General features: G+C 41.9%; 1 protein-coding gene across 8 annotated transcripts in view; it reads right to left on the reverse strand.

Moving 5' to 3' along the window:
• Positions 1 to 393: 393 nt before the first annotated feature.
• Positions 394 to 21,447, reverse strand: part of PPP2R2C (protein phosphatase 2 regulatory subunit Bgamma) — a 207,442-nt gene continuing 186,388 nt past the window's right edge. For all 8 annotated transcript variants that reach the window (XM_056360902.1, XM_056360930.1, XM_056360919.1 and 5 more), the window contains 3 exons: positions 19,342 to 19,511; positions 13,974 to 14,065; positions 394 to 3,292 (listed from right to left, as the gene is read on the reverse strand). In XM_056360902.1, coding sequence (XP_056216877.1) covers positions 3,001 to 3,292; positions 13,974 to 14,065; positions 19,342 to 19,511 — 554 coding nt within the window. In that variant the 3' untranslated portion in view covers positions 394 to 3,000. The remainder of the gene's footprint in view (positions 3,293 to 13,973; positions 14,066 to 19,341; positions 19,512 to 21,447) is intronic.

Below are 21,447 nucleotides of genomic sequence, written 5' to 3' on the forward strand. Positions count from 1 at the left end.
CCAGTGGTGACACTACTGCTGTTTTTTACCGTGTGGTTGTGTGTGTCCCTTCACATTGTGCGTGTCTCTTATTCCATCTGTAGGAGGCTGAGACCCAAATCTCCTAAAGTCTGTCTTGGGCTATGAGCAGGGCGAAAAGTTGGTCCAAGGTATGAACCAAAAGTGTATCTCCAGCTCTGCTGCAACGGTCTCCGCACGCACTTCATCACACTGAGCCCCCAAGCAGGTCCCATTCATGGCACTGTGCTCACTTCTCCGCCTGCCACAAAGCTTCAGGTTCACATAGTAGCTTGCGCTGAGAGTCCCGGTACCTGTGACTCTTCCTCCTTTGTAAAAGCAGCCAAACAACCCTTTCATGCCTAGCTTAAAAATAAGCTGTGCCTTGAAGTCATCTATTTATGCCTTTTGGTTGTAGTTTTATTGAAAAAGCTGGTATTAACATATTTATATTTTTATTCAACAACAGTTAGCTAATTTGTGCAACACAAAGAATGCAGCCATGAACAACAGCTTTCAAAACAATCAGATTTACCAACTTTACCATCACTTACTCTACACCACTGAAAGCTCAAACTAAAAAGAGAAAGAAAGTTGGAACGTTCACAATGACGATGTTAACTTTCCATACATTCAAGAAACCAGGAAACCGATCTGTACGAGTGATGCCAAAGACAGGAACGGAATACTGGTCTTTGAAAGGTTTCTATTTATTTCCTTTATAGTCACTTCATGGTATTTTGGTTGGGCATTTCATTAGTTTTATAAAGCTCCAAAGATATATTTCTTTATTTAACTTTAACATATTCTTTTTGGTACCCAAAGCTGTTAACAGAGTAAGGTACTTCAAATTAAAAACAAAAAATTGTTGTATTAAGATTTGCTTTATAATAAGTTATCTATAGAATCTTACTTGAGAATGTTAAAAGCTAAATATAAGTTTTACAGTACTTCTAGCTGTAAATGCCAATATAAGCTGATAGCTTTTTTTGTTTGTTTTTGTTTTTTTTTTAGCTGCAAAGGTTAATGGAGGAGGCCAAAAGTCAAAGAAATTGTATGACAACCTTGAAGCAGTAGTTTGGCATTAACAAGATTTCTATACAATTTACCACATTCTTAAACCTTTTTACAAGAAAAAAAAAAAGGCAATTTTGTTAAATTTCATTAGAATCAATATGTACATATACTGTCCATGCCTGCTACAGCATACAGTATTTCATAAACAAACATTCCTCATTCCCTTTAAAATTAACCTACACGTTTCATACCATATGTGTTTAGTGTGGCTGGAAACTGATGCACATGCATTTGTGCTTCTACACACAAAATATACAGCATTGATCTAGAAAACTTCAAACATACAGATTTCATGTGTTGTGTTAAGATGTCAGTGATATAAAAGCTGCAGACTTTTTTTAGTTCTTGTAAGCAGATTTTCACTACCTTTTCCCCCAAACCAAAATATAAAAGCATGCAGACTCCTCCGTCAGTACATTCTCCACTTACCAAGAAACCAGTGCATAATGGCTTAAAGACTTTTTCTTTTTTTTTTTTTTTTTTTTTTTCTGAGGAGTTTTAATATGGGCAGATTAACAGGTCATCTGAGTTCTGCTCTTTTATTCATGGTTTGAGGAGAAATCCTTTGGGATATTAATTTTTCTGCCAGAGCTATTAGGGATGCAGCAGAACTTTCTTTTCCTGGATTAAGAGGACTCCCTGCCCACTGCACCATTCCCATATAATTCCTGCATGTGCTACACCGATCACGTGTACTCTCCTTTTCCATTTACATCACTATTTATTTTAAAACAGAGATAGCTCTAACAGTATTTATGTGGAAGAAGGTTTTGTTTAGTTTGGAGGTTTTGATTTTTCCTATTTCTCCAGGAATAATTTTGTCTCCCAGTAGCAGACTCATTTAAAAGCGTTAAAATTCACTGAGCAGTGCTGCATCTCGCAGTACCATTCTTTTTACAGCCGCAGATACCATGGCATTGCCTGTTTTCCCCAAAAGGCCGGGCTTAAAACAACCACGCTGCAATCAACCAACGAGGGACTTTCTGAAGTGTCTAGCAGTGATGCAACTTTGTTCCCACTGAAGTTGATAGTTGCCTTCAAGGACAGCACTTCTAGCCAAAGTTTCCAGGACTCCAACCCCCAAGCGGTAAGACGGGTTTGTGTGTTAATTGTCAGGCTGTGTCTGACCAGCCAGTCCCACTGGAGTGGCAATACCAATTTTTTAAATAGTCCTCCACGTGATAAAGACACTAGTTACTGTTTTAAAGAAAGCAAAGAGATCTATGGAGAATAAACTTCTTAGAATAAGCTGGCTGAGTAACTATACCAGTCTGTCACTTACTCGGGAAGTTGAAGCACAAAGTAATGTCAATAAATAAATAAATTAGAGGGTGTTGTAAAGAAGGGAATGGGACAGGTGAGACGGGGCAGCTTTTCACCAGCAGGGATTCTCCTTCCAGTTATAACTGTCATGAGGCCCCTCCAATCTGCCACATGCTTTAAAGGGATGGGGATATTTGTTCACTCAAACAGGCTTGGCTTAGTTGAAAGACAGGAGAACGTTACTGGAAAAAAAAATGATCACGAGATTGTGGCAAAAAGCTCTAACAATGTGGTAAATGCTGTGGACTGCAAAAGCAGGCAGGGCAACAGAACAGCATGGTCCTACGAACCAGAGACCCTTGGAAGGACTGATGGGAGTTGAGGCGTCAGCCCTCCTCAGGAACGCTCCCAAAGTGAGTAAATACCCCTGTTTGTTTAAAGGAACCGATACAGACCACAGTACTGGATTTGCAGTCGTGCCTTTTACTCATACAGTTGCAGTGATGGAAAGTAGTTGGCTTGCCACCAGTAATGATACAGGCTGAGGGATGAAAGGATGCAACCTACAAATCCCACCACAAGAAGCCACAATTTTTGTGAAGATCACATCCTTCTACAACTCTTAAGAGGCTGGTTTGTAAATAGAGAGGGATATTGAATAATCTAGTGCATTTCTGAGTTCACTTTATCCTGAAATATGTACAGATTGTTTGTCGCTGCTATAGCAATGATGTTCTCGGTTGGGTGCCATGCTGTATGCAAGATCTTCTTAGTAAAGTCCAAGCTGTCAACACTGATGTCATCTTTCCTCCGTTTGCCTCCGACACAGACTCTCCGGGGCTTAAGAATAGCTCGTGGTTTACTGCTCTCTCGGGATGCCTCCAAGGTGACATCTCGTTTGGTATTTCGGTCAAACATTCGAAAAAAGTTGTTATATGCACCTGTCATTATCACACTGTAGAGAGAAAGACAGACAGCAAAAACAAAGACAGTTAAAGAGCAGTTTGTGGGAAGTCTACTAATATGACTGGCTCAGAACAGCTGAGGTTTGACCTTAGGGTAAGATGTCTTCTGGTTTCACCTGGAAAAGAATATAAAACAGGAGTTTTCCCAACACTCCCCAGAGTGAACAGTTTTCTTATACCAATGTCTTCCCCTTCCCTACTAGCGTATTCAGTGAAAACTACAGTTACCCCAAGACTCACATCCTGAAGCATGCACAATCAGGACCCTGACACCATGAGACTGACTTCACAGGACAATAAAAGTAACGTGTTTTAATAAGTTATTTTTAATTACCCTCCAGCTTTTTATGAGTGTTTAAGGATCACATATTTCAGGCTGTTTTTTCCTTCTCCAGAACTTTACCTTTTCTGACAGCTGAGACTTACCATGATCCCAGAAACAGTCTTTAAAAAAAAAAAAAACAAACAACAAGTATTTCAAACCTTTGGATACAATAGTAAGATTTAGTACATAATTATCTGTTTTAATGACTGTTTTGAAGAAGGGTGTTTTGAAAGGTTTGCACACTGAGTCTGCACAAGTAAATTCTTTCCAGAATAAAGCTTTTTCCTTCTGAAGCCATAGACTTCTAGACATCATTAAAGTTTGTATCTACAACGCTTCTTAGAAATAAACACATTGATAAACAGGATTCTGTCACCTCTTGCACGAGGTCTGAATGAAGCTTCAAGTCAGGATATATTTCTGGGTCTGGGAGAAAGGGACAGAAAACGTACCTTGATCTGTATAAAAATTACCCCATTAATCAGCTTGTAGTTTGAAATAATGGATTGCCAGTTGTTTCATTCCCCTAGTCCCTAGGGGAGGATATTTTGTCACTAATTTTAATGAATTCAGGATTTCATCCATGGCCCTCAGGTTATTGGATTAGCATAATCATTGGTTTCAGAGCCTTGTTCAAACGCTGATCCCCTGTGAACTTCCTTCCATATGCAAAGCCAGGGCCATGCTCCACTCTCCTGTCTCAGCCCCAAATAGGGTGCTTTTTCTCAATTCCCATCCTGGAAGGGGGAATCCACCCCAGACTGTCAGGTCTCCATAGGAAAAGCTGGACAGTTCTCAGGCTCAGGCAATCAGGAACTATCTGTCCTTCTAGTACAGCCCAACAGAGCATATTTCACATGCTTTGCATTTAATAAACTAAGCTCCATCTCAAATGACAGTTGCTTTAGCCCTTTGCTGTTGTTTCCCACTTGGGGGAAATCTGTGTCGAGCAGCATACCGGCCAGGAAGCCACAGCACATGCAACCATGGGAGAATTCAAAGGCATAAACTGTACTCTCCACCGTACAGATACTACCCAGCTGACTAGATTAGATGCTCCTGGAGTCAGGAGCTGGTTTACCCTATGTGCACAGCCTCCAGCCAGTGTTGCCTTGATCTCATTTGGAGCCATTAGGATGTACTGTAATTCAAATGAATAATATACTGAAAAATGCACAAATGGGGGCTCTGCAGCTAACTGCTTTTGCACTACAGCTACTGACATGACAGCAGCTCTGCTCGCTTCAGAGCCACTGCAGGGTAACTGGAGCGGGTGCAGCTGGGTCTGTATGCTGCTGAATCCCTAGCAGGACTGCCAGCTCCATCCTGCTTCCACATTTGCTGACAGCATACTGGAGTTTGATGACACTGATTCCACACTGAGCTTTTTGCAGCTCCTGAAATGCTAAAGGAAACTGCTGCAACCCAGACAGGCATAGCATTGAGACACGGCATGCACTGCCCTCGGCAACAGCTCACCTACAGCACCGAGATACAGCATGCACTGCCCTCACCTCGGCAACAGCTCACCTACAGCACCGAGATACAGCATGCACTGCCCTCACCTCGGCAACAGCTCACCTACAGCACCGAGATACAGCATGCACTGCCTTCACCTCGTCGAGAGGCTGCTTTCCTGGGGTCTGTGGGCAGCACACCGCTGGCTGCACAGCTGCTCTGATGCTGAGCTCTGGGATGGGCAGTGGAGGTACTTGGCAAGCCTAGGTGCAGCCAGCCCTAGCAGGGAGCCACCTCACTGCTCTCCACAAGCAGTACCTGCCCTTCCTTGAGCTGTCTGCAGGGAGGTTTTCCCTTGCCATCCCCACCCGCAAAGGCCTGGCGCAATCCTGCTTAGTAAGGCGCAAGTTAACAATCTCACAAGCTAAAACCCCCCCAAAAAGTCAGGCTGACAGCTTGATAAAATGTATCCCAGAAGCTGCAGAAAGCCTACTCATCAAGATTAGCACCCATTCCAGAAATGCTGCACCAACAGCAGTAAAACTAAGGTTTCACTCCTAAATCACCACATCTTGTCATGAGGGCTCCTGCTGTAATGGTCATTCCCAACATGAAAAAGTCAAGGTTATTTCATATCTCAGCGCCAAGATACACAACTTGTGATGCAAACAGCTTAGCACAGTACTGTGCTCCCCCTCTGCCAGGCAAAATTTTGAAACAGGTTTATAACACTGGAGCACATGGGCTGCAGAGCTGTGGTTCCCAGGGGAATGAGGAGCATCCCTCCTGATGAAAGCAGGAGCTGTCAGGGGAGCAGTTTTCATGCAGGCAGAGTACCAGCGCACCACATGGACAGCAAGCTGTTTATAAAGAATTTTATTTTAGGAGTTTTTGCTTGCAGTGAAACTGCTTTTACAGTCCATTTGCTTTTTAATTTCTTGAACTCTCGCATATTTTTAGAAGTCTGCTTTCTTCAGTTGGATTTACTGCAGTTATTTTTTTAAACATATGTAGATGACTACTTTTCATGCTGGCCCTGTTTTTCTGCAGTTTAATGGCTCAGTAAAAGATAGCATTATGTAAATCAGAAAGTGCCCATTCTTGTTCAAGGTCACAAACACAGATGGATTATAACCTTACCTGCTGCTTAAAATAACAATAAAAGGGAGTGAGAACTAGGTGGAAGCCTGCAATTTATTCCCATCCAGGAAAATATAATGTACAATAACGGAAAGTATGCGATAAGGAAATTTTTTTTTATACATATATTAGAATAAAAATCGTAGCTGAGTATAGGAAGAGTCTGTTCTGCATTTCCAGACTCCGCTCTGCACAGCACTGTGACGCTGAGTGCTCGCACAGAACCCTTGCAAGTCAGGCTGGTCCAAGAAACCAAACACAGCCCCTCATCCAAAATCACCCCACACTAATTCACAGGTGTGTAAGGGAGCAGGCTGGAAAAGCTCTGCCTAGCCACCTTTAATTTTATTTGGGAGGCAGGTTTACAAGTTGTGCCACACATGGTCAGCCATACCATCACCTCAGCCGCGCAGGGCTATTTAGGACGCAGAACACATGCCAGTGCACCCTGAGGAGCAGCGCACTGACAGCCCAGGCTGGAGCAAAGCTGTTGATAGACTGTACCTGGCTCAAACCACCGCAGCTACAGACAGCATGATTTTTTTTTTAAAAAAAAAAGGTGAAAAAAAGCAGGGAAAAAAACCAAACAGTGACAGTGACATGGCTACTGCTGGCTACACTTTATGCACCAGCAGCCTAACCAGTGCTTGGAAGGAGAGGCAGCACCCCATATCTGCAGGGCCCCACATGGATTCGCAGGGTTCCCTGCTGACCCTCTGGTGCTGCCCCACAACAGCAACACGTCTTCCTCCCCGCATGGCGCTGCTCTGCAGAGGACAGGCTGTACTCTGTGCTCCCCCTTTTACAGCTGCTCCAAGCCAGGTCTGAGGGTTTCTGGCAATTCTTCAGGCATGTGTGTTTTGAGTGACAACACAAAATGTTATTAACTTGTCCAGCTTGCACTGATGCCGGGGCATTCTTGTTTGTTAATGATGCAATCTGAGGCATCTCACTGCCAAACTTCAGTCCTCATGTGGGATTGCTATGGCCCAAAGTCTTATCCTTTTTTTTTTTTTTTTTTCCTTTATAAGCAAACAGGACAATGTTTTGTTAAAAGGACAATCATATTGTTAAAGAAGGTGAAAGGGAAAGGAGAAAACCCCAGTGTAGACCTATCCTACTTTCACTAATTGACTTTTCTTCTTATTCCCTCCCTAGTCATCATTCTGTTCTTTTTTTCTCTTTCTTCCCCTCCAATTCTGACTCTGGTCTTTACCACACTTTCCAGGCAGGCTTTTTCCCCCTCTTCCTCCTCCCCTCCCCTTTGTCCATTTCCCTCTATCCTTCTCTACAATTTTTAAAAAAACACCTTATCTGTTTCTCTCTCTCCTGCCACTGAAATATCCTCCTCAGCCTCACCCTCTGTTCCCTGCTCTGTCCTGTCTCTTCTGCTTCACTCTGTCATTTCCCTTTCTCTCTCTCCTCCACTCCCCATTTTATTTTTGGAGGTCTCACCGCTCACCTTTTCATTGTGATCTCCCACTGCCTCCAGTCTTGCTTACTCTCACAGATAACCTGCTCAGCTCTCAAAGGTTTTGGGTTTCCTCCTTGCCTTCTCCTTTGGACTGAAGGCCAGAGAAGGGAGCCTGGTGGGTGGGTCTCCTCTCTTATCACCTACAAATTGCTGGCTCCTGTGCTTTTGAATCTGGCAGGAATTAGGTAGTGCAGGTTGTGACACCAGAGAAGGCAGGATGCTGGGATATTTGCAGAGCTGGGCTGGTCATATACCAGTTTACCAGTGGGTGCAGGGAAGGAAAAGCACTGCTGGTTATCTATTTTGCAGGATTTTTTGTCCTTGCCATGGGCTGTAAAGAAGGGATTTGCATGTAACCATGTGTGTAATCTGCTTTTCAGCTGGGCAATCACAACACAGACTTGATGACCTTTTGGCAAATTTCCAGGAGCTAAAGCCCATCCCATTTAGGAAGAAGTTGTTTCAAAATTAGCAGAACATTAACTGCTCCCTCTGCACAGTACCCACTCAGTCCAGGTTCCTTCACCCTGTGTCATGCTGATCTGGTAGCCAGCAATATTTCAGATAAGGATGTTTTTTAAAGTCAATTTCCAATCTGTAAATTGTCTGGAGCAAAGAATTTGAGATGAAAAGTTCTTACTGCCTGCATTGTAAGAACACACAAGGCTGAATCAGCATATTTACCTATGGATAATAGTTTTGTTTTGCATGACACCAGTAGTTGTACCACTGATGTTTAATTTAGCTCCAGAGTTTTAGGGTCTACAGAAGCATCCTATCAACTATTGATGGCTTCAGCATCTTTAAGCATCTTAATACTTTAAAACATCTGGCTTTCAATATTTTGGTTTTGGTAATGACTGTTAAATGAAATGCTTCAGTATGTGTCTTTCCCCTCTAAGAAGTTCTGCTTCTGTTGGAAGGTCAACAATTTTCCTACTTCAACCTCAAGGGCAGCTGAATTAGATTTCATCATTTGTACCAAACTGCAATGAGATCTTCCACAGTATTTTTTAGGCATTGATATTTCATCAAACATGTCAGTCACTAAGAAGTTCTGTATCTCTGTCTTTCTCGTATCCATTATTTCCATACTTCATTCCTATTTCTTTATTGCAAGCCAAGCTCTTAAACATCATCCATGTTGCACCCATCCTTGCACACAACAATTTTTGTCAAAAGTGCTCCACTGAGCTGCCTTCCTGGATGGCAGGGTTTGCCCTGAAGCTCTGGGGATATCAGATGGAATTAAGGCTTGCTTAAAAACCCAACCACACTCGCTTCGCATTGTTTTGTGGTGGTTTTGTTGTTGTTGTTGCTTTTTTAAAAGACTCTTGTAAAATAACTTTTGGGCTAACTCTGGCCCAGATTGCTCTTCCTAGATGCATAAAAAATTTTATTCACCTGCAGATTTCTATTGTCTGGAGAAATTCAGCTCATGTCATAGTTCTGGAGAGAGAGTGAGAGGGCTGCTCAGGAGACCATGGTAGCCACAGGATGGTGTGACAGCACTAAGCCTGGACTTCAAGGATTGGCACACACTGGGCTTAAGGAAGACAGAAAAACTAAACCAGCCCAGCCAACCTGCCCCTCACTGCAAATGCGTCAGCAGAACATCATTCCCTGAGATAAGAGAAGCAGGACATTGACACCAAGCAGGTGTGAGGGGAGGAGACTCAGAGAGCAGCTTCCACAAGAGCTTGCCTCCAGACTTGTAAACCTCTACAAAGGAGTCCTTCAAGGCACCCAGCATGAAAAAGGACCATTTCTTGACCTGAAACTGCCTCCCCAATTATACTTTCAGTCCTTAAATTTTCAAGATTCCATTACCATGTGTTATCAGTGCAGAACAGCACATCTGCAGCAAGGTCCACCAGATCTGGTTTTGTGACAAGCTGACCTTACCAGAAGAAAGGATTGGTTCCAGGAACATTTTTCAAAAACATTTTTCATAGGAATGAAACAAACTACAACAAAGGGAAAGGAGGAAGCACTGCTGCAAGCAGTGGGGGCCTGCTGGTGTGCTGGAGAACTTTCCTTTACACCATGCTATGTGAAGCAACTGACTTCCCATCAGAAAGAAGGAACTTTTTTAAACCTCCTGGGGAGTATGCTGATGGAAAAGCTTGAGACACCAGATTCATGGCTGTGGCACTCCACTACAGCTGGCTGGGATAAGACTGGGAATAAGAACAGGGGGTGCCCAAGGCCTTCCAAGCCAATATTTGACATGGCAAGCCTTCAGAACAAAATGATGTCTTCTAGCTCTCCAGCATGGAGCATGCTGCAAGACAGGAATAGACTGTTAACATCTCACCCACTGGGACCTGCTGACTCCACCTGATTAGAGTGAAGGCTGACGGATATTCATTGGGATGAATGACAGTTCAGTAGGAAAGAACTGACTGAACAGTTGTATGTGACTTCACTTGTCTGCTTACAGCATATCACTTATGATGGTATTCAAAAGTCTCCCTGGAAAGGCTCCCATACACATTCATTTGAAACCTTAAAAAAAAAAAGAAGTAATTAAGGTATTCACTTAGTACCATGTAGAACTACTATGGTTTGGGGTTTTTTTACTGGCTTCTTTAACTCACAAACAGCTGCAGAAGTGATACCTTTTGAGGTAAAACTGAAACAACACAATGAGTTTGGTTGACAGTGGGAAGAAAACAGTGTCTTGCGAGTCATTATTAAAAGATTTGACTTTGGAAGTGAATGGAAGAACTAAATTAAATTGCTGTATAAATAGAGCTCATATTCTACATAGTCATGTAATGATGTATATACAATAAAGATTGCATGATTTTAGTGTAATATATTCACCTACACATAATATGTGCTCATCTGGTTGAATTAGTGTAAGACCCCTGCTTGACTCCCTCCCCTGGCCACTGTTGTTGCCAAAGTACATAGTGATTAATGTGCCCTTCAGCAAATGAGATCGGCTCTGTCTGATTGTATTAGTTCCTGTTCATTGGAGTAACTGAGCATCAATCACGTTCTAATCAGAGCTCACATACATTGATTTTTTTTGTAAACAACCTCACCATCAGGTTCTATCATAGTCGAGATTAACTCCTTAGTAATGACAAATATTAATAAACAGTAGTTGCACCTAAACAATAAATGTGCTTTCTTTTTTTAACTGAACAATCCTGTCACTTCAAATTGTCACTGTAGCTTTAGAGTCTGCAAAAGATAAAAATGACTTGTTTAGAACTGCAGTTATTACTGTTATGTATATGTATTAACAATATCAATACTGTATTGCAGCATCTCTTAAGAGTACTATTGTTAACAGGCATTGCTTACCTTTAGCAGTAGACCTTTTTTAAAAAATACATACCAAAAGGATCAAATTAATTTACCTTACTATTCAAATGAACTGTTCTTTAAGAGTTACTGGCTCCCAAATCTCATTTAAATAATAATAAATAAATAAAAAATAATAATAATCCTTGTATTGTGTAGCAAAACAATGCAATACTTGTCATACGCAGAAGCAAGATGCTCAGAAGAGTGAAAGTTCATCAAAAGATGAACATTAGTGCTGATACATTTGACTCTCAGAAAGAAAGAACTAAATTAAAGAGAACCCTTATCTTTTGTCAAATGTTGCCAGCTACTCTACTCAACAGTTTCTTCCAATCGAGAGCAGTGTATTGTGTTTAGTGATGGATTTGGTAATTGTGCACAACTAATAATGCCTCAGTGAAGTCCTCACAATCTAATGTTCCCACTTAATAATTACCCACTGCATTGATCTTTCTGGTCTGTCAAGTAGGAACGAAAATATTACACTCACTTTAAATCCTGATACTGAATAATGTTTTTATTATCACCACGCAACTATCCAGAGAGTGGTCTTATGACACTAATAGAGATAGCAGCACTTCATTTGACTACAGGAGAAGGACTGAGCCTGGGAACAAGTGGCTGTCCGTCCTGTACCATGCACTGGGAACTCCCAGCAAGGATAAGCAAAATGGTTTGAAAGCATCTGAAAAACCCTGAATGTCTGTCAAAGTTTCACAATATCTAAATAATTTGACTATGCTGTTCTTCTGTGCCAGATTTAGGCAGGGATCCGCACTGCCCATATATCCAAGAAATGCTTTAATTTTAGTGTTTCTAGTAGGACCAAACTCAAGCATAACCAGCCTACTGAGAAAACCCTCTGCTAAAACATCCATTTATGTATGGGTTTGGGAGCTTCAGAGAAAAGCCCCAAAACCTAGATCTTCCACTAAAACTTCTGTGGTCATTCCCACTTTCTGACCATATCAAAGACATTTCCACATCAGCTGGTGCCCAAGCTGCAGTCATAGCAACCTGGGAAATATTTTGCTCAGTGTGGTCCACCTATGTCATTTTAAATGGCCAGGAGTTTGCATCACAGGGGATACTCAATGCTAAATTAATCCTTGTCAGAAAACACATTACCCTGGCACACAGTGAACAGAGATAAGGGATGTAGTTTCATTTGCATAATAAGCAATACAAGGTAAAAGTTTTATTTCTTAGAAAAGACAGAATCTCTCCATTGGGCAGTACAGGAACTAAGCAAAGTAGTCCCAAGAGAAGATACCCCTCGCACAGTGTACGGCATTACACTTTATCTGCATTTGTGGGGCACAGGACTGCAAGAGAACTTGTTCTGCACTTCCAAGTTCAAACACTTGTCGTTTTAACCAGTGTTCCATATAACTACTTACATAAATTTCCTGAGAACCATCATCAAAACAGTTGGGCTTCTTACATGTCCAGAATGGGAAGACTGCTCCACAGTCTCCGTGTGGACAGGTATGAACTACCTCTAATTTCTAGGCTATAATTACCTGTTGTTACTCAATACCTATTTGCTGTTGTGTCGTTATAATTCAGATTTATCTCAGCTACATCCCCTTCCTCCCTGTGTGTACCTCCTTGATATACTTACTAGAAGCAATATAATCTTGGCTTCTCTTTTGCCAAGCTGATCAAAACCAAACTCCTGCCCTCTTGCCTCTTTATATCAGCTGTCCATTTCACCAACTAGTTCATCTGCCTTGGAGATGAGGGACAAGAAATACGTAACTGCAATCCAAAGGCCTTTGAGAAAGACCCTAACATAACGTCACCACTACTCCTTTCTCTGCTGGATATCCCAGCCTTGCCCATTCAAGGATCATATCTGCCTCTTTCACAGCTGCCCCACACTCTGTTTCCTAGTCCTTGCCCAGTGCAGGGCAGGCCAGCCTGCTTCAAATACAATGAGATAGACCATTTTTCTCGTTCCCAAATGAAAGACTAAGTGAGCTGAAGGCCCAGTTCCAGGCTTTCAGTGAATGCCAAACTTTTGCCTCGTGGCTCCTAGCTCTGCTGAGCCAGGCGTCACTGAGTGCCATTCAAAATTGGCTCCTGTGCTCTCTTTCACATGGGTTTTGTAGACTGCTAATCCCTTCCACAGTCACCTAGCATATGAGCGTCCCTGTGAGTTGTTTTCAACTGATAAGATGAAGGTTTGTGTTTTCTGTTAACTAAAATGCTCACCTTGCATTATACTCCTGGCTTTCATCCATTTTTATTATTCCAGTCCTCTTGGCTGCTCAGTTCTTCCTGTACAATATTCCTGCTCCCCAAAGTAGTGCCACCATTTCCTAATGTTATTGCATTAGCATATTGCATCTTAACTCACACTCTGACTTGTGCCAATATTTCTCATTAAAATATTCAAGAAGATACCATGTCCAAGATAAAAACAAGGACCTCTCCCTCAGTGCATAGGGAAAGGGACAGCTCTGGTGGAGGTAAGTATCAGAAGAAACTGTCATTTGGCAGCAGTTTGCAGAGAGTCAGTGGGTGCCTGTGACTCCTTTCCTCACTCCCTGTTTCCAGTAAATGAACCGAATTTCTGAGGCAGCTCATGTGTAAATACAGGATCACACAAGCTTCCTTATTATGTTGGTGAGGCTGTGTGAGTTGGCAGCATTCTTTTTAACTTTTGCAGCCTACTTATGATTTATTAAAAATGGACAGACTTTAAAGGGTTTTTTTTCCCTTAAGGCATGAGCCAAGATCAACAAAGGTATACATCATGTCTAAGGAGGTCAGAGACACAACTGCACCAATATCCAAACACCTTTTATCAACTTGAACACTGGTATGTGAAGATGTAAATTGATGTGGAAAATAACCATGTGTAACACTTTACTTTCTGATTGTTCCCCATAATATATAGGAGATCTTTTGCTAAATAAAGATGGCAATGGACATAAGGATGGATTACCTGTCTGATCCATTCCATGCACATTCAAACTTATCAAAGATGCAGTCATTCTCATAAAGGGAACACAACTTGCTCCTAAGGTAATCATGGACCTGTTTCAAAGAAAATAACTGTTGTTATTCTTGAAATAAAACAGAATATAAAACTCCACAACCAGCCCCCCACTCTCGGCTTTATCTCCCACATTCCCTTACAAAATATGCTGCACAGATTGGTAGCTTTGCAGAAGATACTGTGTTTAAAGATTCTATCTGTACTTTTCCACAGTCCAATTAACCAGGTGCTAGAGAATTATTGTTGCAGGAAAGCATGAAGCATACCACCCTCAGCAGGCTGCAGACCACCCCTCTTCAACATATTTGTTTCCTGCTTGGGTGATTTTCTCAGTGCTAGCCTAATTCCCGAAGACATTTCACCAGCTGATACCCTAGATGTGCTAATTAATGTGCAAGAAATCTAATTTAAATAGCAACAAAAATGTCATATTCCAAGATAAGTGGACTCTTACTTATGGCAAAAAGAACCTGGCTGTATTAAAAGAACTCAGTGGATGTTATTACATATATTTGGATAAGGTATTTCAGAAGCCAAATACAGTACAAGGTTGTAGTTGCACATGCTGCAAATTAGAACACCAATTTAGCCAAAAGATATCCCAAATTTGGCTGAGACTTGAAAACAACAATGTAAATTCTCACTTACATATTTGAAAAGTGAGACTGACCTGCAAAAGACCCCTCCCCTGGGCCGCACATCTCTGCTGAACAAGGGTCCTTATAAAGAGACAGATCTCATGCAAACTATTTCAATTTTTTGCAGAATTTGATTAGTTTTCCTTCTGGATGATTGGTTTCATTCCACAAAGAAATAATGAACTAGAAAATCCCTGCCTAGATGAATTTACCAATGCACTTTCACTCCTGATGTTTTCTTCTAGCTGTTGAAGAAACTGGAAAACAAAGACATGTAGATGGCCTCTCAGAGCACATATACCAATCCCATAGCCAAGGGGCATAATTTTGCTCTGGCATACAGAGGTACTGGTTCTTGCAAGTCCAGGGAGACTGTTCCTGCTCATGGATGCTCAGCACTCTCCTCTGGCCTGAAGGCGTAAACATTTCTTCTAGTAAGATAACTATATCAAGACCAGACGAGGGACAATAACCTTTCACTTACATTTTCTTTAACCCATTTTCAATAGCCAAATTGTATCCTAAGAATATTTGTAACACATGGTTATTAAGGATTATTAATTTTTGTTTATGGATCAATTTTCATTAATAGATGATGAACACTGAGCTGTATATAAACAGATAATATCTCATAAAGCAAATAATAGGCAAATGGTAGATGCAGATAAAACATTTCACAATTAAATGCATTTACCCTCATGGTGAGTAACAGGTCAGAACCCTTTCAGTACTGATGCAGTTTCTTGCACCCTCTGTAACTAAATCCTTTCATTTTGTCTTTACTTAAAGCCTTTTTATGTCAGCAGTGTAACTTATTACAGAACTGGAGTTCTTTATCATCTTTGGGAGCTCCCAATGCTTGGAAGAAATAGAAAGGTTGGTTAAGGCAGAAGAAGGAAGCAGATCGCATTTGCCTCATTGACTGTCATTTCTAGGTCTTCCTCTTGCTAACATTTCCAGCAGCCATCTGTCATGACCACTGTCATGCATACACCCTTTGCAAAGTGTGTCCAAATCCAGAGCTTGGCACCGTGCCTTCCGATCAGCTCTGTCAAAAAGCATTTTGCAGTTCCACTCTCAGATTTCTTACTGATCTCATCAACATCTCAGCTCCTTTTTCGTGACTGTCTGCAGACTTGCACTACTGCCTTGGACAACCAGCTTCCTCTTCTTGTGGACCCTTTGATTACCTGTCCTGGTTTCAGCTGGGATACAGTTAATTTTCTTTTCAGTAGCTGGTACAATGCTGTGTTTTGGATTTAGTATGTGAATAATAATGATAACGTGCTATTGTTTTGAGTTGTTGCTAGGTACTGTTTATACTAAGTCAAAGACTTTTCAGTTTGTCAGGCCCTGCCAGTGAGACAGCTGAAGGGGCACAAGAAGTTGGGAGGGGACACAGCCCGGACAGGTGACCCAATCTAGAGGGGTGTTCCATACCACAGAACTCCATGCTCAGTATATAAACCGGGGGAGTTGCCAGGGCCGGCCTATCAGTGCTCAGGGACTGCAATTGTACCATACATCACTTGCTCTTTCTTTCCTTTTGGATTTTATTCCTCTCCCCCTCTTTCTCATTTTCATTACAATTGTTCTTGTTATTATTATTATATGTTATTCTATTTCAGTTATAAAATTGTTTTTATCTCAACCCACGAGTTTTACCTTTTTCTGACTCTCCTCCCCATCCCGCTGCAGGGCAGGGAGGAGGGAGTGAGCAAAAGGCTGCAGGGTATTCAGTTTCCGGCTGGGGTTAAACCATGACATTACCACATTTGAACCCATTCAGACTATCAGAGTCACTATGTAAAACTAACCAGAAGAAACATTTAATTTTCACCTTGTTTGCATGTTCAACTGCTGCTACCAATTGAGGGTAAAATTAGACTTTCCTTGTGTGTTACATATTATTCTTATCACATAAGAATAGTGCTTGAATGCAAACCAAATTCATTGCTAACTAATTACAAAAGGCATCCTCCTTTTTTCCTCTGCACTGTTTTAGGTCAGATCTTCATGGAATTATCTAGTAATTACATGCTTCAGACTAACACAGCAACATGCCTATGCAGGGAGCTATCGTACAGGGACTGAATAGTAACAATCAGGAATTGCACTGGTAAGGGACATATTAGTCCAAATCCCTATGGAAAAGACCCTGCTAGAAGTGGATCAAGCTATTATTAGCTATGAAGGTGTTCACCTCTGGTTGCTGCTGGTATGGTTCTGCTGGGGCAATTCATCTGGCAGCATCAGAAGAGTATCCTGTTAGGCCTTGCAACATTTAAGCACCGGCCATTCCACTGTATTGCTCTTTTAGTGCTGTCCACTGCACCATACTCTGCCCTTTTTCCTTTATTAGCACAAACAGGAGAAAACTATATTGAATCATAGTCAGCAGATAATGTGTTTCAGCAAGGCTGCAACAGCTGCTGTATGCAATAGCATTATTTTAGCCATAGCATCGATAAGAAAAAGAACTTGCATGAGGAATTCAATGGGCTTTGTGATACTGAAATTGTAACCTGATAATGAAGCAGTACAGTTACAGATTTTGCTCTTCCTTACAACCCTGTGGGGACATCACCTGTTGTGACCCTCTTCACAAGTCCCACAGCTAGACAATATCTAAGTGGCTAGCATGCAGTGGATGAAATGAGAAATTCACTTTTAATAAATATCTTTTAATCTTTTAATTACATACATGTTATCATAATTATGTGGATACAAAACTGAAAATGTTAGTCTTATCTGTTGCTTTTGGGTGATCCACCACAAAAAACTTCTTGAGAGATTTCTACATTTATATATGAGACTTAGACATGTGAGAGATACCCCAAGACAAATCATTCAAAACAGTAATTTAAACAAGCTTTTCTTAAGAACAGAATTCTCTACTGTCTGCCGCTGAAAAACATGCAAGTTGCCCAAAGCAGCTGGACCATGTGAATCCTACGGAGTCCTGTGCTATTGGCTTCCTAAGGCCCCTGAGTTCCTGATTCTCCTTTAGTCTGCTGGAAAACTCAGCAATACATCTGTATACTCTTTATTAGGCGCTCTATAAATATTTGAAAATTAAAGGCAATCCATAGGTTAAAGTAAGACAGCAAAACCACTGTTAAATTTGCAGGGGTTTTATTGTTGCAGTCCTTTTTTTATTTTTTCTATAAGCTTCTGATTGCAATAATTAGTACTGAAAATTCTACGTTATACTCATTTTTCCCATCTCAGGTTGGAGAAATAGAACTCTTTTAACTAGCCCTACTGTTGGGTGTCAGACTGATTTAAAGGTGGCCAGCTTGTTTCACAGCTACCTACATGAGGAAATAAAAGCAGATGTCATAATCAAGACAAACAGGTTGGCCTGACCAGCTATTCCTCTCCAGAGACATGGCTGCCTACTCCATTAGCATAAGTATAAAGTAATATATTACCTAAGCTCCCAAAATCTGAGATATGATTCTGTTATATAAAACACAGTCTCGCTCTCACCCTCCCACTCCATTTTCACACAGCACATCAACACAATGGTGTTATAAGTATTGCCATTTTCAGAGCAAAACCAATTCTGTAGCCTTAAAGGTATACAGGCTCAGACTTTCCAGCGCTAACAGGAGACACACTGAAGAGTATCCACTGAAATGTAAATGGTGCATTGGAAAACACTGGGGCCTGCTTTGTGTACTAAACACTCGCTAATAAATACCTCCAATATTATCAATGTAAAATTATGGTTGTTTTGACAAGACAGGCTACCAAACTCTCATTACGTGTTATTTTAAAACTAATCTTTATTATAGTTACTGTGAATTACTCTACCCCACCTGCCATTATGCAGACACAGAAAAGAAGGGATTGTTCCAGCACTGTCGCTCGCAGGACTGTCTCTAAGCAAGCAGTACAAGCCAGATGAAATGGCGTTTTTCCTACTTTGCATACTCTTCTGTAGGTAGCTTAACAGTTTTTTTCTCATTGCATTTTCATAACAAGCGGTTTCTGTGTCACAGACATATCTTCCCTCTTCAAGGCAGAGTCAAAAAATGTAAGCTCAGCCCTCTATTGCCAAACAGAACAGATGTCAGAGTACAAACTCAGCGCTGGCTGGAGCCACCGGCATTTTGTCTGGATAATTTCACAATGAATTCAGGCAACCAGATGTGTTTGTCTGGCATTCCCAAACTGCTGTGTCAGTAGTGATGTCAAGGTTTAACACAAATTGCTTCTAGAACTAGGCACAGAGAAACACATAGATGAAGTTTTTTTAAAAAAGTCCTGCAGTAGCAAAGGTGTAAACTTTCAGCAGTCCCAGCAAGAGCAGAATGCTAAGCAATACACAAAATCCTTTCCTCAGTTTCTTTCAAATGTTAGTAGTGCGTACATCACTTGAAAACAGATGCCAAAGCGAAGAGATGATTTCCTTTATTAGAAGAATCATTTCTTTCACAGGCCAAATCCACAGTGAGCATTGCTCTGACTCCTCAGGCCTTACACTTCCTTACTAGTGCTGAAACTGCCCAACTACAAGGATGCTACTCTGAGGATTTTAACCACCTTGATCAGCCGCCCTCAGCTAGCTGCTTCTTAGAACAAGTAATGAGAAGTTTAGGAAAATACTCAGGTTTTGAACAGTGAGAGGCTTTTATATGGCTGCATTTCACGACGTAGGAGATACCTACCTGGTATGTTTCTACAGGCTTTGTTTCCATGTTCAGATCCCAAACCTTGACAGTGAGGTAATCTCTTGTTAGCATGTATCTACCACTGTGACTGAATTTGACATCTGACACTGAAGAGATAATTTCTGAAAAAAATGATCTGTTACTGGGGTCTTCTGGTTCTTCATAAACTGTTCAAAGAAAGAGAAGCAAGAGATAAATCAGAATTCTATTAAAAAAATGCTCTGCTGTACAATCTGAACTGTGCATTTTTGTGAAACATGTAATTCAGTATACCAAGGAATACCATATAGAATTAATTATATGCCCAGCACTTAATTTACTCTTTTACCTCCATCATTTTCTTCATCATTTACCAGCAGTCCTGGCTAACTGGGGAGGTCCCAGAGGACTGGAGGTCAGCCAATGTGACGCCCACCTACAAGAAGGGCTTCAGGGAGGCTCAGGTGAACTACAGGCCTGTCAGCCTGACCTCGGTGTCAGGGAAGGTTATGGAGCAGATCAGCCTGAGTGCCATCACATGGCATGTGCAGGACAGCCAGGAGGTTAGACACAGTCATGCGAGTTTATGAAGGGCAGGTCCTGCTTGACAAACTTGATCTCCTTTTACAACAAGAAGACCTACTTAGTAGATGAGGGAAGATCTGTGGATATTGTCTACCTGGACTTTTAATACAGCCTTTGACACCGTCTCCCACAGCATTCTCCTGGAGAAACTGGCTGCTCATGGCTCTGATGGGTGGACTCTATGCTGGGTTAAAAGCTGGCTGGACAGCTGAGCCCAGAGTGGTGGTGAATGGAGTTATATCCAGCTGTTGGCCAGTCACAGGTGGCATTCCCCAGGGCTCAGTGCTGAGGCCAGTTCTGTTATATCATTTATCAATGATCTGGATGAGGGAATCAAGTGCACCCTCACTCAGTTTGCAGATGACATCAAGCTGGGGGGGAGTGTTGATCTGCTCAAGGGCAGGAGGCTCTACAGAGGGATCTGGACAGAATGGACTGACGGGCGAAGGCCAACTGTGTGTGGTTCAACAAGGCTCAGTGCCGGGTCCTGCCCTTGGGTCACACCAACCCCACACAGTGCTATGGGCTTGGGGAAGAGTGACTGGAAAGATGCCTGGAGGGAAAGGGCCTGGGGGTGCTGGTCAACAGCCAGCTGCATATGAACCAGCAGTGTGCCCAGGTGGCCAAGAAGGCCAACAGCATCCTGGCTTCTATCTGCAACAATGTGGCCAGTAGGATCAGGGCAGTGATTATCCCCCTGTACTTGGCACGGATGAGGCTGCACCTCAAATACTGTGTTCAGTTTTGGGTCCTTCACAAGACACTGAGGTGCTGGAGGGTGTCCAGAGAAGGGCAACAAAGCTGGTGGAGGATCTAGAGCACAAGTCTTTTGAGGAGCAGCTGAGGGAACCAGAGTTGTTTAGCTTGGAGAAAAGGAGGCTTGGGGAGACCTTACTGCTCCATACAACTACCAGAAAGGAGGTGTTAGGCAGGTGGGAGTAGGTCTCTTCTCCAAGATAACAAGTGACAGGACAAGAAGAAACAGCCTCAAGTTACACCAGGGGAAGTTTAGACTGGATATTAGGAAAAAATTGCTGAGCAGGAAGGTGGTTGAATCATTGAATCACACGCCCTGGAGGTTTTCAAAAAAACATGCAGATGCAGTGCTTAGGGACATGCTTTAGTGGTGGCCTTGGCAGCCCTCGATTAACAGTAGGACTTGATGATCTCAAACGTCTTTTCCAACCTAAATGATCCTATGATTCTATGATCTTTACATAAAAATACAAACTGTAAACTTTAAATATTAACCTTACAGCTAAGGGCCCAAAACATCACCTTGGGAAATTATGTCAATACACCAGTTAGTTGACTACAGCTACCTACAGCAAGGCGTTTCACCTACGGTCATCCCTTCTGAGGGCTGCACATCCTGTTCCCTTACAACCGAAATTCAGGTGTCCCTATGCCCTGGTTTCAGCTGGGATACAGTTAATTTTCTTCTTAGTAGCTGGTACAGTGCTGTGTTTTGGATTTAGTATGTGAATAATATTGATAACGTGCTATTGTTTTGAGTTGTTGCTAGGTACTGTTTATACC

The sequence above is a fragment of the Falco biarmicus genome, chromosome 1, assembly GCF_023638135.1.
Source record: "Falco biarmicus isolate bFalBia1 chromosome 1, bFalBia1.pri, whole genome shotgun sequence".
NCBI classification, from domain to species: Eukaryota; Metazoa; Chordata; class Aves; order Falconiformes; family Falconidae; genus Falco; species Falco biarmicus.